Raw genomic sequence first — 13,958 nt, 5'->3', positions numbered from 1 at the left:
TATCTTTCCTTAATTTTTCCTTCTTTTGTTCCCATGCACTGGTTACCAGGAATGACGTCATAGAAGAATTGGAAGTCTTTGTACAAAGAGAGAAGAGAGACTGGGGCGATATTGGTCCGAGAGCCCCCCTAAGAGAATTTCCTCGATTCGTAAGAATCAGCGTCCAAAGCAGAAAAAGAAAAAACAAGCGTCAAAAACTTGCTAAGGGCTGGGAAATTGACTCACCAACAATGAAGTTCGCTGGCAGAGTGATTAAGTTAATGCCAACTATTGAGGAGGAGGAGGAGGAGGAGGAGGAGGAGGAAGAAATCTAAACTTGTACAGAAAAACAAAGTGGCGGTGTACATACACACATACCGACACACACAGACATGTGCACACACATAGGCACACACACCCCTCCACAACTAACGTTATAACTATACACTGGTCTTCAGAAATCCCCCCGATTCTGTTTACTTTACACACATAACATCACTACCAAATACTGCCTGGCATGCAAACAACAAGAACGAATTCGAACGACTAGTTTCCCACATACGTATTGTGCAGAACCCCCCCCCCCCCCTTCTCACATACGTCGAAACATCGCGGAGACTATGTCACATACACACACGCATACCCACACTACATACACCCTCGCAAAACAAATACACACATACATATACACAAACACGCACGCACACACGCACACATATGCACACACATCGTCACCTCACCATCCTTTGAGAATTGGCAACTTAAAGACATAAAATAACAATATCAACATATCTTTCTTGAGTCTTGTCTCCTTATTGTTCCCCTTTAATTAACCCAACTCTGCCCCTTTTACCTCCCCTTCCTATATCTATACTTCTTCCCTTTCCATTCTTTACACCCTCCACATACCCCCCTTCTCCCCCTTTTAAAACAGTTATATATCAATGAATTAAATTTGTCATTAGGATGACAAAAATATAATTAATTTGAATATTTGATAAGTAAGACAACGTTTATTTCAATAAGTTAAACAGGATCGTCCGGCGTAGTGGGAAAGATTTTGGTAAATAATGCATGGAAAGTTAACTTTGAAAATATAAAATGTGGTTGTGTACATTATTTACGTATAGAGTGGTTTGAGGTTTTGTAAACGTGGGTGAATGTGTCTTTATTTAGTCAATGAAGAAAGAGAAATGGTAAAGTAATGAAGTTTTTAATTCGTAATACTGTACCAGTTTAGAACTCTAAACCATATACATACATACATACATACATACATACATACATACATACATACATACATACATACATACATACATACATACATACATACATACAATACATGCATACATGCATACATACATACATACATACATGCATGCATGCATGCATGCATTCATACATACATACATACATACATACATACATACATACATACACACACACATACATACATACATACATACATACATACATACACACATACACACACATACATACATACATACATACATACATACATACATACATACATACACACACACACACACATACATACATACATACATACATACATACATACATACATACATACATACAGTGACAAGCAGGAAACAACATCTCAGAAGGCCTATTTTCATTTTACAACAAATGAGAACAATACAATACATTTGTTGTAACTATAAGTTGTGATTGTATCACTGTATTTATTTGTTTTTCAGATAAGGATTGGCAGATTGGGCCGTGCATGTCTTCTTGAAGTTGGAGTATATGACTCCGGATTGAGTGATAGCGTAAAGATACGGGAGATGCCAAAGGATCAATTACGATGGTAAAGAATTCATAAATTTGTATATACTCCTGTATCACATACTGTTTGGTCTTGTATATGTATTTCACAATGTACAGTAATTGGGTCCTAAAAAGGATTTTAAGACCAAGTGGATTTCTTCATGGAAAAAGCCAAGAGAATCAGTCCAGAGAAACTATCTATTTTTCAACCCATGGACAACCAAATGTAGCACAAATGTCAAACCGTTTGTTGTATCCACAGTACTTTATTTTGCAACTTTGTTCGGCATGGGAGACAATCGGGCATATTTCTCATATTGCTTGTGATGAAAACCAAAAAAGGTGAATACACAGACTCTCTAGTCAAGTGTCTTCATCAAATGACCTTGACCTTTGACCTAGATCTATACTTCGAGGTGAAATAGGAATTTGCAAAGACACAAAAAGTTTGTGCCCCCAAAACACCAAGTGTGTGTATCTCTGTTTTAAAGACTTGTGTTTTGAAGTTAACCACTCACCTTTGACCTTGACCTTTACTTTCAAGATCAAATACGAATTGTCTCAAAAACTTTGGAAGTTTTGTGCCTTGCTAGACACAAAACTTCCAAAATCTATGCGTTTGTTTACAGATGAAGTACAGCTTCACGTTAAACATTAACCATTGACCTCGACCTCCTCTTCAAGGTCACATAGCATATCATAAATAAGTTTTAAATAAATACCTAGAAACACTTCACACGAGCCTACATCAAAATTTTGTGTATGTATGTGAGTGTGTGTGTGTGTGTGCGTGTGTGTATGTGTTTGTATGTATGTATGTATGTGTGTGTGTGTGTGTGTGTATGTGTGTGTGTGTGTGTGTGTGTGTGTAAATAGATATTTATGACATTTGTATGCATAAGAATATGTGTGATTTAATCCTTATTTCCTTTTGTCGTAGGGCACCTTTAGAAGTGGTGAGAGGAGGCATATACTCGCAGGCATCTGATATTTTTATGTTTGGTCAGCTTACTTGGGAAGTTTTCAATGCACATTCTGCGGATCCTGATATAGTGACGAGCAAAATGCTTGTTCCATATCCCCATACTCCTGCAAATGAGGTAGAGATGTAGCGATTGATGCATATACACCCTTTAACCCATACATACATACATACATACATACATACATACATACATACATACATACATACATACATACATACATACATACATACATACATGCATGCATACATACATACATACATACATACATACATACATACATACATACATACATACATACATACATACATACATACATACATAAAAGTGTATAGGGAACGAGTGAAACAGTTCCAATCAATCAATGCAATCTGACGTTCCGAATCAATATTCTAGATCTTCATCATAGGATATCAAGGTCACCACCTGATTGTATAAAATTATATATTATCATATTTTTTTCTATTACACACACACACACACACACACACACACACACACACACACACACATACATACATACCTACCTACCTACCCTTTGAATCTTAAATCATGATTCCTTGACAGATACCAAAGGCATTAGGTCTCCGTCAACACCAACTGCAGCCCCCTGAATGTCCTGACTGGTTATACAAGTTGATAAATAAATGCTGGCTGGACGAGAGAAGTAGAAGACCGTCTTTCTCCATAATTGAAGCATGTCTTGGTGAAAGGTAAAACTCCTAGCATTTCTTTTCCAACAAATAATGTTAAAACTTGTGTTTAAGTAAATCTAATGGGTCTTTTAATCTTTTAAGCATTAATCTTAGAAGTTGACTTATGACCTTATGATCTTCATCTTCAATGTCAAATAGCCAAACAAGTAACTTAAATTTACATTCCAGAATACAGGTAATATCTAATTAGTCAACAATTTCAAAACCTTACCATACGGATTCAGGTTTCCTTTTGTATTTAATGTTGCCTGTTGATGTTTGTAGTTACCAGAGATAGTCGCACTTTGCTCCATACTTTTCCCACTAAATCACCGCTTTTTACTTATTTTTTGTCTTTATAATCAGAATATTCATTACACTGCCAAGTACCTCCTTTAAATCATAGAATCCATTCAGGCATCCACCCTCAGTCATATTCTATAAATTTTAAAGAACCCACATACTCACCCCCTCTTCAATCGGTTAATCTAAATACAGCCAGGGTCACTTGCTTTTAAAAAAAAAGATGTAGTGTTCACGGGAAAGTATACAAAATGGCGACACACATGCTTGCACGCGTATGTATACACGCACGCAACATAATTTCCCTGTTACAGATGGTAAAAGACTAAATACCATTTTTCCCTTGTGAAAACTGTAACTGTAATAAGTGGATGTTTTTAACAATAACGATGTTTTAAACATCCCACTATTTGTTTCCCGAAGATCCTTGGAACCAATGCAAAGTTGTTATGAAGTCGCAGATGTATCAAACAAGCGAATGATGATGTCTGCTGAAGTATACAGGGGTCTAGACGAAGAAGATTCAGATATCTATATGGTTTACAAGCGAGGGAATATCGAACAGCAGGAGTACCTTGATCATATCTATTATACCCACAACATTGGTATTTATGACTTTCCGTATGAGCCAAGTGAAGCTACTGGAGGCCATGAACATCGAGGTATTGACTCCAAAGAAGAAAAGACGGGTCTGATGAAAACATTTGCAAAGAGAATTACCAAAGTTTTTAGACGACAGAAAATGGGAAGTAAATCAGGGCCTTCAAATGTAGATGGTAAAGGTGATGAAGATGGATATGAAAACGTAGTGGAGGGTGATCCCACATATCAAGGAAATGAGTCAACAGTGGTTAAATGTGATATTCCTAAGCCTGTCAACATTGGACAGAGAAACCGCGAAGCTCTTCCAGACAGTCAAAATGGGAGCATGATGGGAATGCAAGAACAAGACGATGGTGAAGAAATATATGAAAGCTATGATGATTTTGGTGGTGGTGGTGGTGGTGGTGGTGGTGACGATAATGCTTTACAGAACCAAGACCCTGGGTACGAAACAGTTGGAATTGACACTGACGATGATGTAAAAGAACAACCAAACACAACACAAAATATGCCAGTCGATGATGAAATAGAAAAAGATGAAGATGGTTATTTACTCCCCAATACGAATGATTCGCCCTACATGTTGTACGTAGTTAATACAGAAGAAGTACTGGAAGATAAAAATGTGAATGCGGAAGAGGACGTCGACATGTCAGACTATAATTTCTATGATTCTGAGACAGCTTTGTCTGTAAAAGAGTACGAAAAGGCGGGGATTGTTTGTTTGCGTGAAAGCACAGATATGGAAAAAATAGCCGAAGAAAATCATCGCTCCAACTTTAATGTCATTGATGGTGAAGGAGAAGAACGTCCGGAAACACGCAGGTCAGAAATTATGACGACTTCGATGCAAGAACAGCAAGAAGGGGAAAGGGGCAAGGTGATTCAAGGAGATGGTGAAGACAATGTGTCTCGAAAAACCACTGATGACTCCTGTGACCTTGAGAGCGAATTCGAAGAAGCTTCGTACGACGATGCATTTTCCAGCAGATCGGAATGTCGGACTGATAATGAAACAGAATATGTCGAGAAGGACAATCCAAGTATTCTTAGAAGGGAGGACGATTTATCTCAAGTGACATCAAAGACCACTGATTGCGAAGGAGACATGATGAAGGCAGGTGCTACCAATCAGTGTCGTCATGAAAACAAAACCAGTGAAGAGGAAGAAAAAATGGTACCTGATGAATTATTGGTTGAAGAAGGAGAAGCTAATATTGATGAATTTAGCACAAACTTATAGACAGCTAAAACCAGTTTTCTCGATTATGGTTTGTGTTAACTACATTGACATAACGACATGCATTGGGGTACGATTAAGTGCGTTGAAAATCATCCAGAAATTAAAATGGTATGAATAGTTAAAATGCATTAAGGTCTACTCACAGCCACCTTACGTACGATCTTATGTTGATAATTCTATGAAAGAATATGTGTTATTATAATCATATCTTAATATAACACGTTGAATAATTAACATTTAATTTTTACACTGCACCACTCAAAATGAGACCTAAGCAATATAAGCAATATCCATGACTATTAGCTGAAGACACGAACCACTCGGGAGTCCAATCTGATTAAAATCTGATGTGGTGAAAGTGGCTAGATGTCTTTATTAACCTCTATTTTCATCGTTTTGTGTCAATTGTTTTGTCGTGGGTGATCGCCGCTTTCCGTCACCTTCGTAGGAAGGCAGCGATCATCCAGAACAAAACAAACGATGGAAATAGAGCTAAATAAAGACATCTAGCCACTTTCACCACATCAGATTTCAATCAGATTGTAAGGCCTTTATAAACCCCAACAACGGTGGCCCACTTCTAGAATAGTGAAGGTGAAATAGTTTCAATTGGGTGCGTCTTGGTATCCGCACTGTGAAATGTGATGTGAAATCATGAAATGGCACCCCAGAACCCAAAGTTTATTTTAAAAATTCCGTTATTTCCTTGAATAACGTCCCACTTTAAGTAAGATACAATAGTGACAATGTGTGGTTAGAAACCACAGTTAGCATCCAGACTATATTCTCCATGACTACCTAATATTATATGGTACAACAGTATTATTTTCAATTGAACACCTTATGATGCCATATTATAGGACTAACAAAAAAATTGTGTTGTTCTAATTACGCTCAATTTTAGAATAGGTGGGGTAGGTAGATGTTTTATTATATATATATATATATATATATATATATATATATATATATATATATATATATATATATATATATATATATATATATATATACATGTCTGAGTGTCTATTTCAGGTAGTTACGTTTTCCGTTGTTTTCCATATGGTGTCTTTGTTATTAGTTTGTTCCCATCAGATGCGCAGCCATTATAGATTGGAAAAATAAAAAAAGTTTAGGGTCGGCAGTGAAATTACTAGGTGGGGTCGGTAACCGAACCCAAACAGTTCTTTCCTTCAGGCCTAATAGTAGTATGGTTTTTATCTATTAATTAGTTAAATAAGAAAATATGTATTTGCAGTTCAGTTAAAGGTAAAAATATTGATGAAGTGAAACAAAATATTATCATGGCTAATAACCCAAGTATTACTTTTTCTATATTAACCTTATTGTAGATATAATAGTATTAGTGTACAAAAATATGGTTCTGCCATGAAGAGTGTCAAGTTTAGCCTAGAAAGAAGCAAACATACAATGAATGACTAGATTTACAGCTAAAATGGCGTTGGTTTGGTGTTTCATTCATATTACGTGTTTGACACAACGTTATACATATTTCGACTCACATTGAACAGCTGCAGTGATAAGCATCACTATTCTTTCACAGAGCAGTAATACATGCTTCTAATGAAACCATTACACATGGACTTGATGATTTTAATTTCTTCGCTTGTTTATTTTCTAACTGATAATCAACATATCAACTTGACTACTTCTATATCCCCACTGTGAACGGCATAGTATGTAGTTGCTTCTTTTGCAATAAAAGTTGTCTGTGTGTGTATGTGTGTGTGTGTATGTGTGTGTGTGTGTGTGTGTGTGTGTATGTGTGTGTATATGTGTGTGTGTGTGTGTGTGAAGAATGTCATGTAACTTGAGTGAAACACCAAACCAACATCATTTTAGCTGTAATAAAATGAGGTTAATTCCATAAGGGACACGTTATAAACTTTGTAGTCTTCTTGCACTTTTGACTTTATGAATTATTCATTGATGCCACAATCTGCTAAGGTTGGAGGTAACCTAAAACAAACATTTTCGGGTTCAAAGGACCCTGTGAAGTTCTTACATTTTTTGAGCACTGCTAAGTTCAAAATTTATTTTCTATTTCTGATAGTTTGTATTTGTACTACCTTTCCTAAATAAGCCATAAATGTACCACGTACTTTTGACTCAACTGTTATGGAAATTTCCTGTCATATGCGTATTGAAGTGCTATAGACAGTCAATAATTATACCACGTTATGGCAAAATACACTGACACTCTACAGGTTTGTGTACTGGAAACATCGAAATTTGACAAATACTGTATACATATTTGAGAGTGTTATAGATGCAAGTAATTCATGCATGACAATGTTCGACTGTCGTCAATCTGTTGAGGTCACCGTGTTAGAATAAACCTCAAAGTCTGTCAAGATGGCAAACCAAAATCCTTATTCTCTTTGATTCATTTGAACACCGTTTACAATGAATTCCTTTGGATCATAGCCATTGATCTAGCAAAAAACGTTGTTGTTTGAGAGAGAGAGAGAGAGAGAGAGAGAGAGAGAGAGAGAGAGAGAGAGAGAGAGAGAGAGAGAGAGAGAGAGAGAGAGAGAGAGAGAGAGAGAGAGAGACAGACAGACAGACAGACAGACAGACAGACAGACAGACAGACAGAAAGAAAGACAGAGACAGACAGACAGACAGACAGACAGATAGATAGATAGATAGATAGATAGATAGACAGAGTGAGGGAGAGACAGACAGACAGACAGACGGCAACGGAGAGACAGGGAGAGGGGATTAATTAATTATCATTTCTTCTCTTCTTTTCTCTTCTTTTCTCTTCTCTTCTCTTCTCTTCTCTTCTCTTCTCTTCTCTTCTCTTCTCTTCTCTTCTCTTCTCTTCTCTTCTCTTCTCTTCTCTTCTCTTCTCTTCTCTTCTCTTCTCTTCTCTTCTCTTCTCTTCTCTTCTCTTCTCTTCTCTTCTCTTCTCTTCTCTTCTCTTACCTCCCTTCCCTTCCATTCTCTTTCCTCCTCTCCTCTATTCTCATCCAGACTTTGTTTCCATAGAGTCATTTTTACCGACCTAAGGAGTTGTTTTACTGCACTTTAATGACTACATCTACTGCCATGTGGATTTCCCTTGTGTAGGGCGCCCTCTTTTGACTTCTTTCGGTATTGACAGCTAGGATGGTAAACAGAATATGGCGTGTTACTGGTTTCATTTTGATATTTAGAAACGGGTGTGCCATCCATGTTCTAAACATCAATACATACCTGCCGGCCACTTTTTGTGGCCAAAGAAGAAACGATGACTAATTCCTATCCACTAGTTTTGCCAGTTGACGCCAAGGTGAACAAACTTTGATACTACTACATATATCCCAGGGCATATACCATGTAGTACGTATAATGTAGCAGGTTATGTAGACTACTAGTGCACATATGGGATGGTCTATATGTTCTTGAAGATACCGCTAGAAGGTGTGGCTGCAATGATGGGATTCTTATTCTGTAGAATCGTATGAGAGATGACCTGCAAAAGAATGGCAGTCAAGTCGTAACCATAGACACAAGGTCCACATCGTTGCAAAACAACGGCCTCTTTTACGGCACCGTCGAAACGTGCCATCCAGATGATTATTTCGTAGTAAGGCGGAAGAAATAACAGCTCTGGTTTGTGAGAATGAGGGTCCGTGGTCACAGTCAAAACGCCAGTACGGTCGATATATGGTCAATACATTAAGTACAGAGGTATTGATGTAGACACATTTTATCATTGGTAATATAAACTTTGATGTCATGTTAGCCAAAAATTGTGAGCAGACAAAAATGGAACATGACGAGACATTAGAGTGAGTAAACGACAAGGTGTCATGGTGCGTTCAGGCTGAATGAATGACAATGGCATGATGAAAGTATAGAGCTTAAAGGTTTTCTCCGTTGAACTCATTTTCACAAGTCTAGTTTTACAGAAGACTTAACTTTTATGCTCTTTGATATTAAACACACTTTGCTTCCTAGAGTCTGCTCAAACAAGATACTGTCGTTGAGGGCGGTCATGTGAACGACACAAAATATGAAGTGTTTTCGACATTGTATTAATACTGACTGCCTTGTAGTTCACCGGGAGAAAAAACAAACACCTCCCTTTGTTTACAATCGTCTGTTTTCGCGAATCACTGTCTGTCTGTAGAGGCATATCGTCGGGTTTTTTCGCGAGTAGTCGGTTTTTTTCGTTTTTAAATCAAAGTTGATAAGACATAGTCTAAACAGGCTATTAACTAGTGTACGAATTTTAATATGTTTCGCGCAATATGAACCCAATGTGTTCGTTTGATTGTTTGTAACGCCGTTTCTGGGCTCTCTGTGCTTGTCGCTACTTCGGCATCCTGATCTCTCCCAAGGTCGGTTGTACTGTTGTTTGTTTTGATTAGTGGCCTTCGTTTGAACTCGGTGTACAATTACATACCATCCTTATCTCATCATTAAAATGCCGTAAAAGTTATCTAAATGACAACAGGTACACGCCAATTAAAGTATCAATCAACCTATTTATTGCTGAACCTAATTACACGTGTTTAAAGTGTATATCGTTACAGGGGCGTATTTTAATTCGAACGTGTACAGTGTTGACTAACATCCCTAGCTAACAATGTGTCTGTTTTGACAAATCATATCTTATAAGTTCTATAATTGCGTATTTTATAAGAACAGAACTAAGAAGTACATAGGTTAAAACTAAACAAATCTAACAATTATTAATATCAATGAAACCAAATATTTATTAAGGAACCCACCCACTAAAAATGGTTTCTCTTTATGTCACCTTTGAAAACGTAACTTGCCATTTATGAATCGTGAAAAATGTAGGCTTGCCAAATGGAAAGGGTTCTCCGACAATCATGAATCCGGCCTCTTCTCCCTTACCCTTCGCGCGAAGTACAGACCAATTGTAAACCATGTTTACAAAATTTCATAAAATATAAGTTAATCATCAAGTAAGTGGCGATTACTTGTACCCATTTAGTTAATCTTCCCCCTTTTTTAATCGATGATATAATACTGACATACTTGACTAGGTGAGTTCATACGAACTGCTACTGTCCTGATTTGGGTCTCATTCAACCACAGACCCTGGAGAGATAGAACAAGATTTGAACCAAGAAGCAATGCGAGCAATGTCGTAAAACCACAGACCTCTGTACGGCATCGTCTGACACGCACCACCAAGACACAGTTAAACCACTTAAGCCTAAAGAAATAATTGTTTGGTTCCTGTTACCCGACCCCACCTAGCTTCTCACTGCCAACCCTAATTTTATTTTATGTATTCCTAGATAAAAAAATAATAACATCGCAAAACTTATGAAGTCTTACTAGAAATTATGGATGTGGAAACCGACGTCAAGACACTAATAAAACTGTCCTCAAGTTCCAATCTGTCATGGCTGTACATCTGATAGAAAGAAATATACAACACAGAGACCATTTGGAAAACAATGGAAAACCTGAACTAGACACTCACACATGAAAAAAATATAATGAAATAAAATAAAATATCTATCTACCACCTATTCTAATCCAGGTCGGTTGAAACATATCATCATCTATGAATCTGTCTATTTACATGGTTAAACATATTGGTAAAATTTGGGATAGTAGAAACAATGGGGACAATATGGAGAACAAAGTTTTCTATAGTGGTCTGAGGTAATATAAATATACCACTTTCCTAGACAGTGCTCCAGTCACTTACAGTTATAACCCTTGGTGTAGACCAAAATGGCAAAATGGCTCTTTTACCTTCTCCCTATAATCCCCGAAATCAGTGAGACGCTTACAACACATTGTCATACCAGGTTCCAAATCATACAACTGGATTGACATTGTCACACAGTCCCGTGGTTCCAATTTTGCCCAACCAAGAAGTCCAGTCATTCAGAACCAACGACAGCAGCATTGCTTTAACCTTCAACCTGTCGATTCAAAGCTGGCTACTCTAACCAATCAACCGTCACCATGGCGACAGTTTTTTTAGTATTAACTTGTACACTATTGTAGTGTGACCCGAGATCGAGAGGGTCTTGTCAGGGTTAGACTCTGTAGGATTTACGTCACATCGTTCCACCTTCATCGGTCTGCATCAGTGAATGCTGGCCTTATATGCGGCATGATACGTCGTATCTTACCGACTAATTACAGATTCGAGCCTCGCAACTGCCGTTTATTACAGAATGGATAAAAACCAATAGGTAAGATTTGAACCATGAATATGTCCTAGTTAACCCAGTTGTATCATTTGAGACATGGTATGACAGTCTAGGAGTTTTCTAAATTCCCGTTTTGAAGTTCCATAATTGTATATTTAATTTTTGATAAAAATGATTTTAATAATATCCCTCGGGTTGATCAGATCAAGTTCGTAATATCTGATTCTGATCGATCTTAGTTGACTATAGATGGCAGCCGTTTATGTCACAGACAGAGAACACATTTTGACTACATTTGTGAGAAGTGCAGATTTTAAACTAAATTTACCTGTAGGGTTGTACCTCCTGCTGACGAGAGAAAAGAGGCGTTGATATTGTGTTCATTCAAAGTAAGCATGGCTGATCATAAACGGCAAATTTAAGGGTTTTCATTTTAAAAAATAGTCCTATCTTTTAAGTATCCACCTTAAATTCTGTTGAGATGTGTCGAATGTTGAGACTGTGGACATACTTAAATCGACGGGTGCGGTGGGGATGTTGTGTGTGCTTCCCATATTTGACTACACATGCGCAGACGTGTCGCCATTTGCAATTGGGTTTGTGTAAAAAAACATCGTCTAGAGTATAATATTATATTGTACAAATACCCTTGGCCCAACAAAGCAAGTGCGGCAAGTGAGCAATTTACGAGCTGTGGACTTTGCCATCAAGCATAGCGTTATTGATACCGCACAGTATCACAGTATGTTTATTATTACTGGTCGATATGATACAGCATATAGTTCGAAGTATTACCTAGTCTATAGTAGGGTTTGGGGTTTGTCACACTGGCAACATACCCCTAGGAATGCTGAGTTTAGTTGTACAATCCCAGGGATTCTCTCTCTCTCTCTCTCTCTCTCTCTCTCTCTCTCTCTCTCTCTCTCTCTCTCTCTCTCTCTCTCTCTCTCTCTCTCTCTCTCTCTCTCTCTCACACACACACAATTCACTGCCCAAGATACACTGATAACATGGTATGACATATATTTACTTCAAAGTGGCAAAAAATGAACATAAGAACAGTTTATGTTTCAAAATTTACACACACATATCGTCAAATAACATTCGTTGTTTGAAACAACAACTGCGTCAGTAGATACAAAATAACTTTCCTGGACATAAGTCATGAACTATAACGCCAACAGGAAAGACACAATTGGCTTATGACTATTGTTTTTTGGAATATAAAAGAAATGAGGCAAAGACAACATAAGTAAATCGAATGTACATCTAATCTAATGAATACTCATCATTAGACCGTCGATCTAGGACATGTCAATGGACGATTTATTCATCGTCTCATTCTCACCCTGGTTTACTTCTGTGATTGGTTTAAAGATTTTAACAAATACAATAATACCACACGCAAGCCAAGTTCTTATTGAACAGAAAATATGGTTTATATACCCATGTCGTTCATTGTCGTTTTACAATGAATAAGCAACTTTACCAAAACAATTTACCAATTTTACAAGGTAACAAAAATATATATACAAACTTACTTTTCGATTTCAGAAAATAAAGATAGATACATTTAAAAATTACACCAGAAAGTATCTTTAAAAGCTTATTTCAAAAACTGACTGGTCTCAAGTCAAATATATGCTTTAATATTGGTTTATACCCTTTAAGAAACTTAATAGCGGTTTTCGAAGAAGTTATGTCTGTGTCTCAGTCATGGTGTCTCTAATTAATAGATTTTACCAACATGACGTCATAATACATAAGTTTTGACGAAAAGAACACAACATTAAGCTTAGCAAACGGTAACACCATATTTAACGTGAAATTTGCCTTGGAAATTTTAAACTTTATATCGTATTTTTTTATTTCAATTTGACAAGCTTTCATATGTCAAAATTTGAAGAGAATTTAAGAACTTTGACTTTCAGTGAATTTCGCCTCTAAGGTGTATTTTAAATTTAAAAAAATAACTAGATTATAACAACAAAGAGCCAACAAATGAATTTCTCGTATGGAATTGTTTTAAAGAAATTATTATTATGACTATTTAGTTCAATTGAATTAATCATTTTACATGTATAGTTATCTGAGTCTCAAGCAAGGTATGAATCAGAAGCGAAATTAAACGGAGTTCCCACCGAAATGTAGATTGGGTCATATATTATGGCGGGAAATGAAACTTTCGAAAACCAACTTCAAT

General features: G+C 36.9%; 1 protein-coding gene across 1 annotated transcript in view; it reads left to right on the top strand.

Annotated features, from left to right (window-relative positions):
* The window catches only part of LOC144442305 (uncharacterized), an 18,505-nt gene extending 12,575 nt beyond the window's left edge, over positions 1-5,930 (top strand). The window contains exons 12-15 of the mRNA XM_078131617.1: positions 1,701-1,810; positions 2,711-2,870; positions 3,321-3,466; positions 4,175-5,930. Of these exons, the coding sequence (XP_077987743.1) occupies positions 1,701-1,810; positions 2,711-2,870; positions 3,321-3,466; positions 4,175-5,597 (1,839 nt within the window). The 3' untranslated portion in view covers positions 5,598-5,930. The remainder of the gene's footprint in view (positions 1-1,700; positions 1,811-2,710; positions 2,871-3,320; positions 3,467-4,174) is intronic.
* Positions 5,931-13,958: the final 8,028 nt, after the last annotated feature.

This window comes from Glandiceps talaboti, chromosome 11 (genome assembly GCF_964340395.1).
Source record: "Glandiceps talaboti chromosome 11, keGlaTala1.1, whole genome shotgun sequence".
NCBI lineage: Eukaryota > Metazoa > Hemichordata > Enteropneusta > Spengelidae > Glandiceps > Glandiceps talaboti.
The sequence above is the reverse complement of the archived record's forward strand: the minus strand, read 5'-3'. Positions and strand labels throughout refer to the sequence as shown.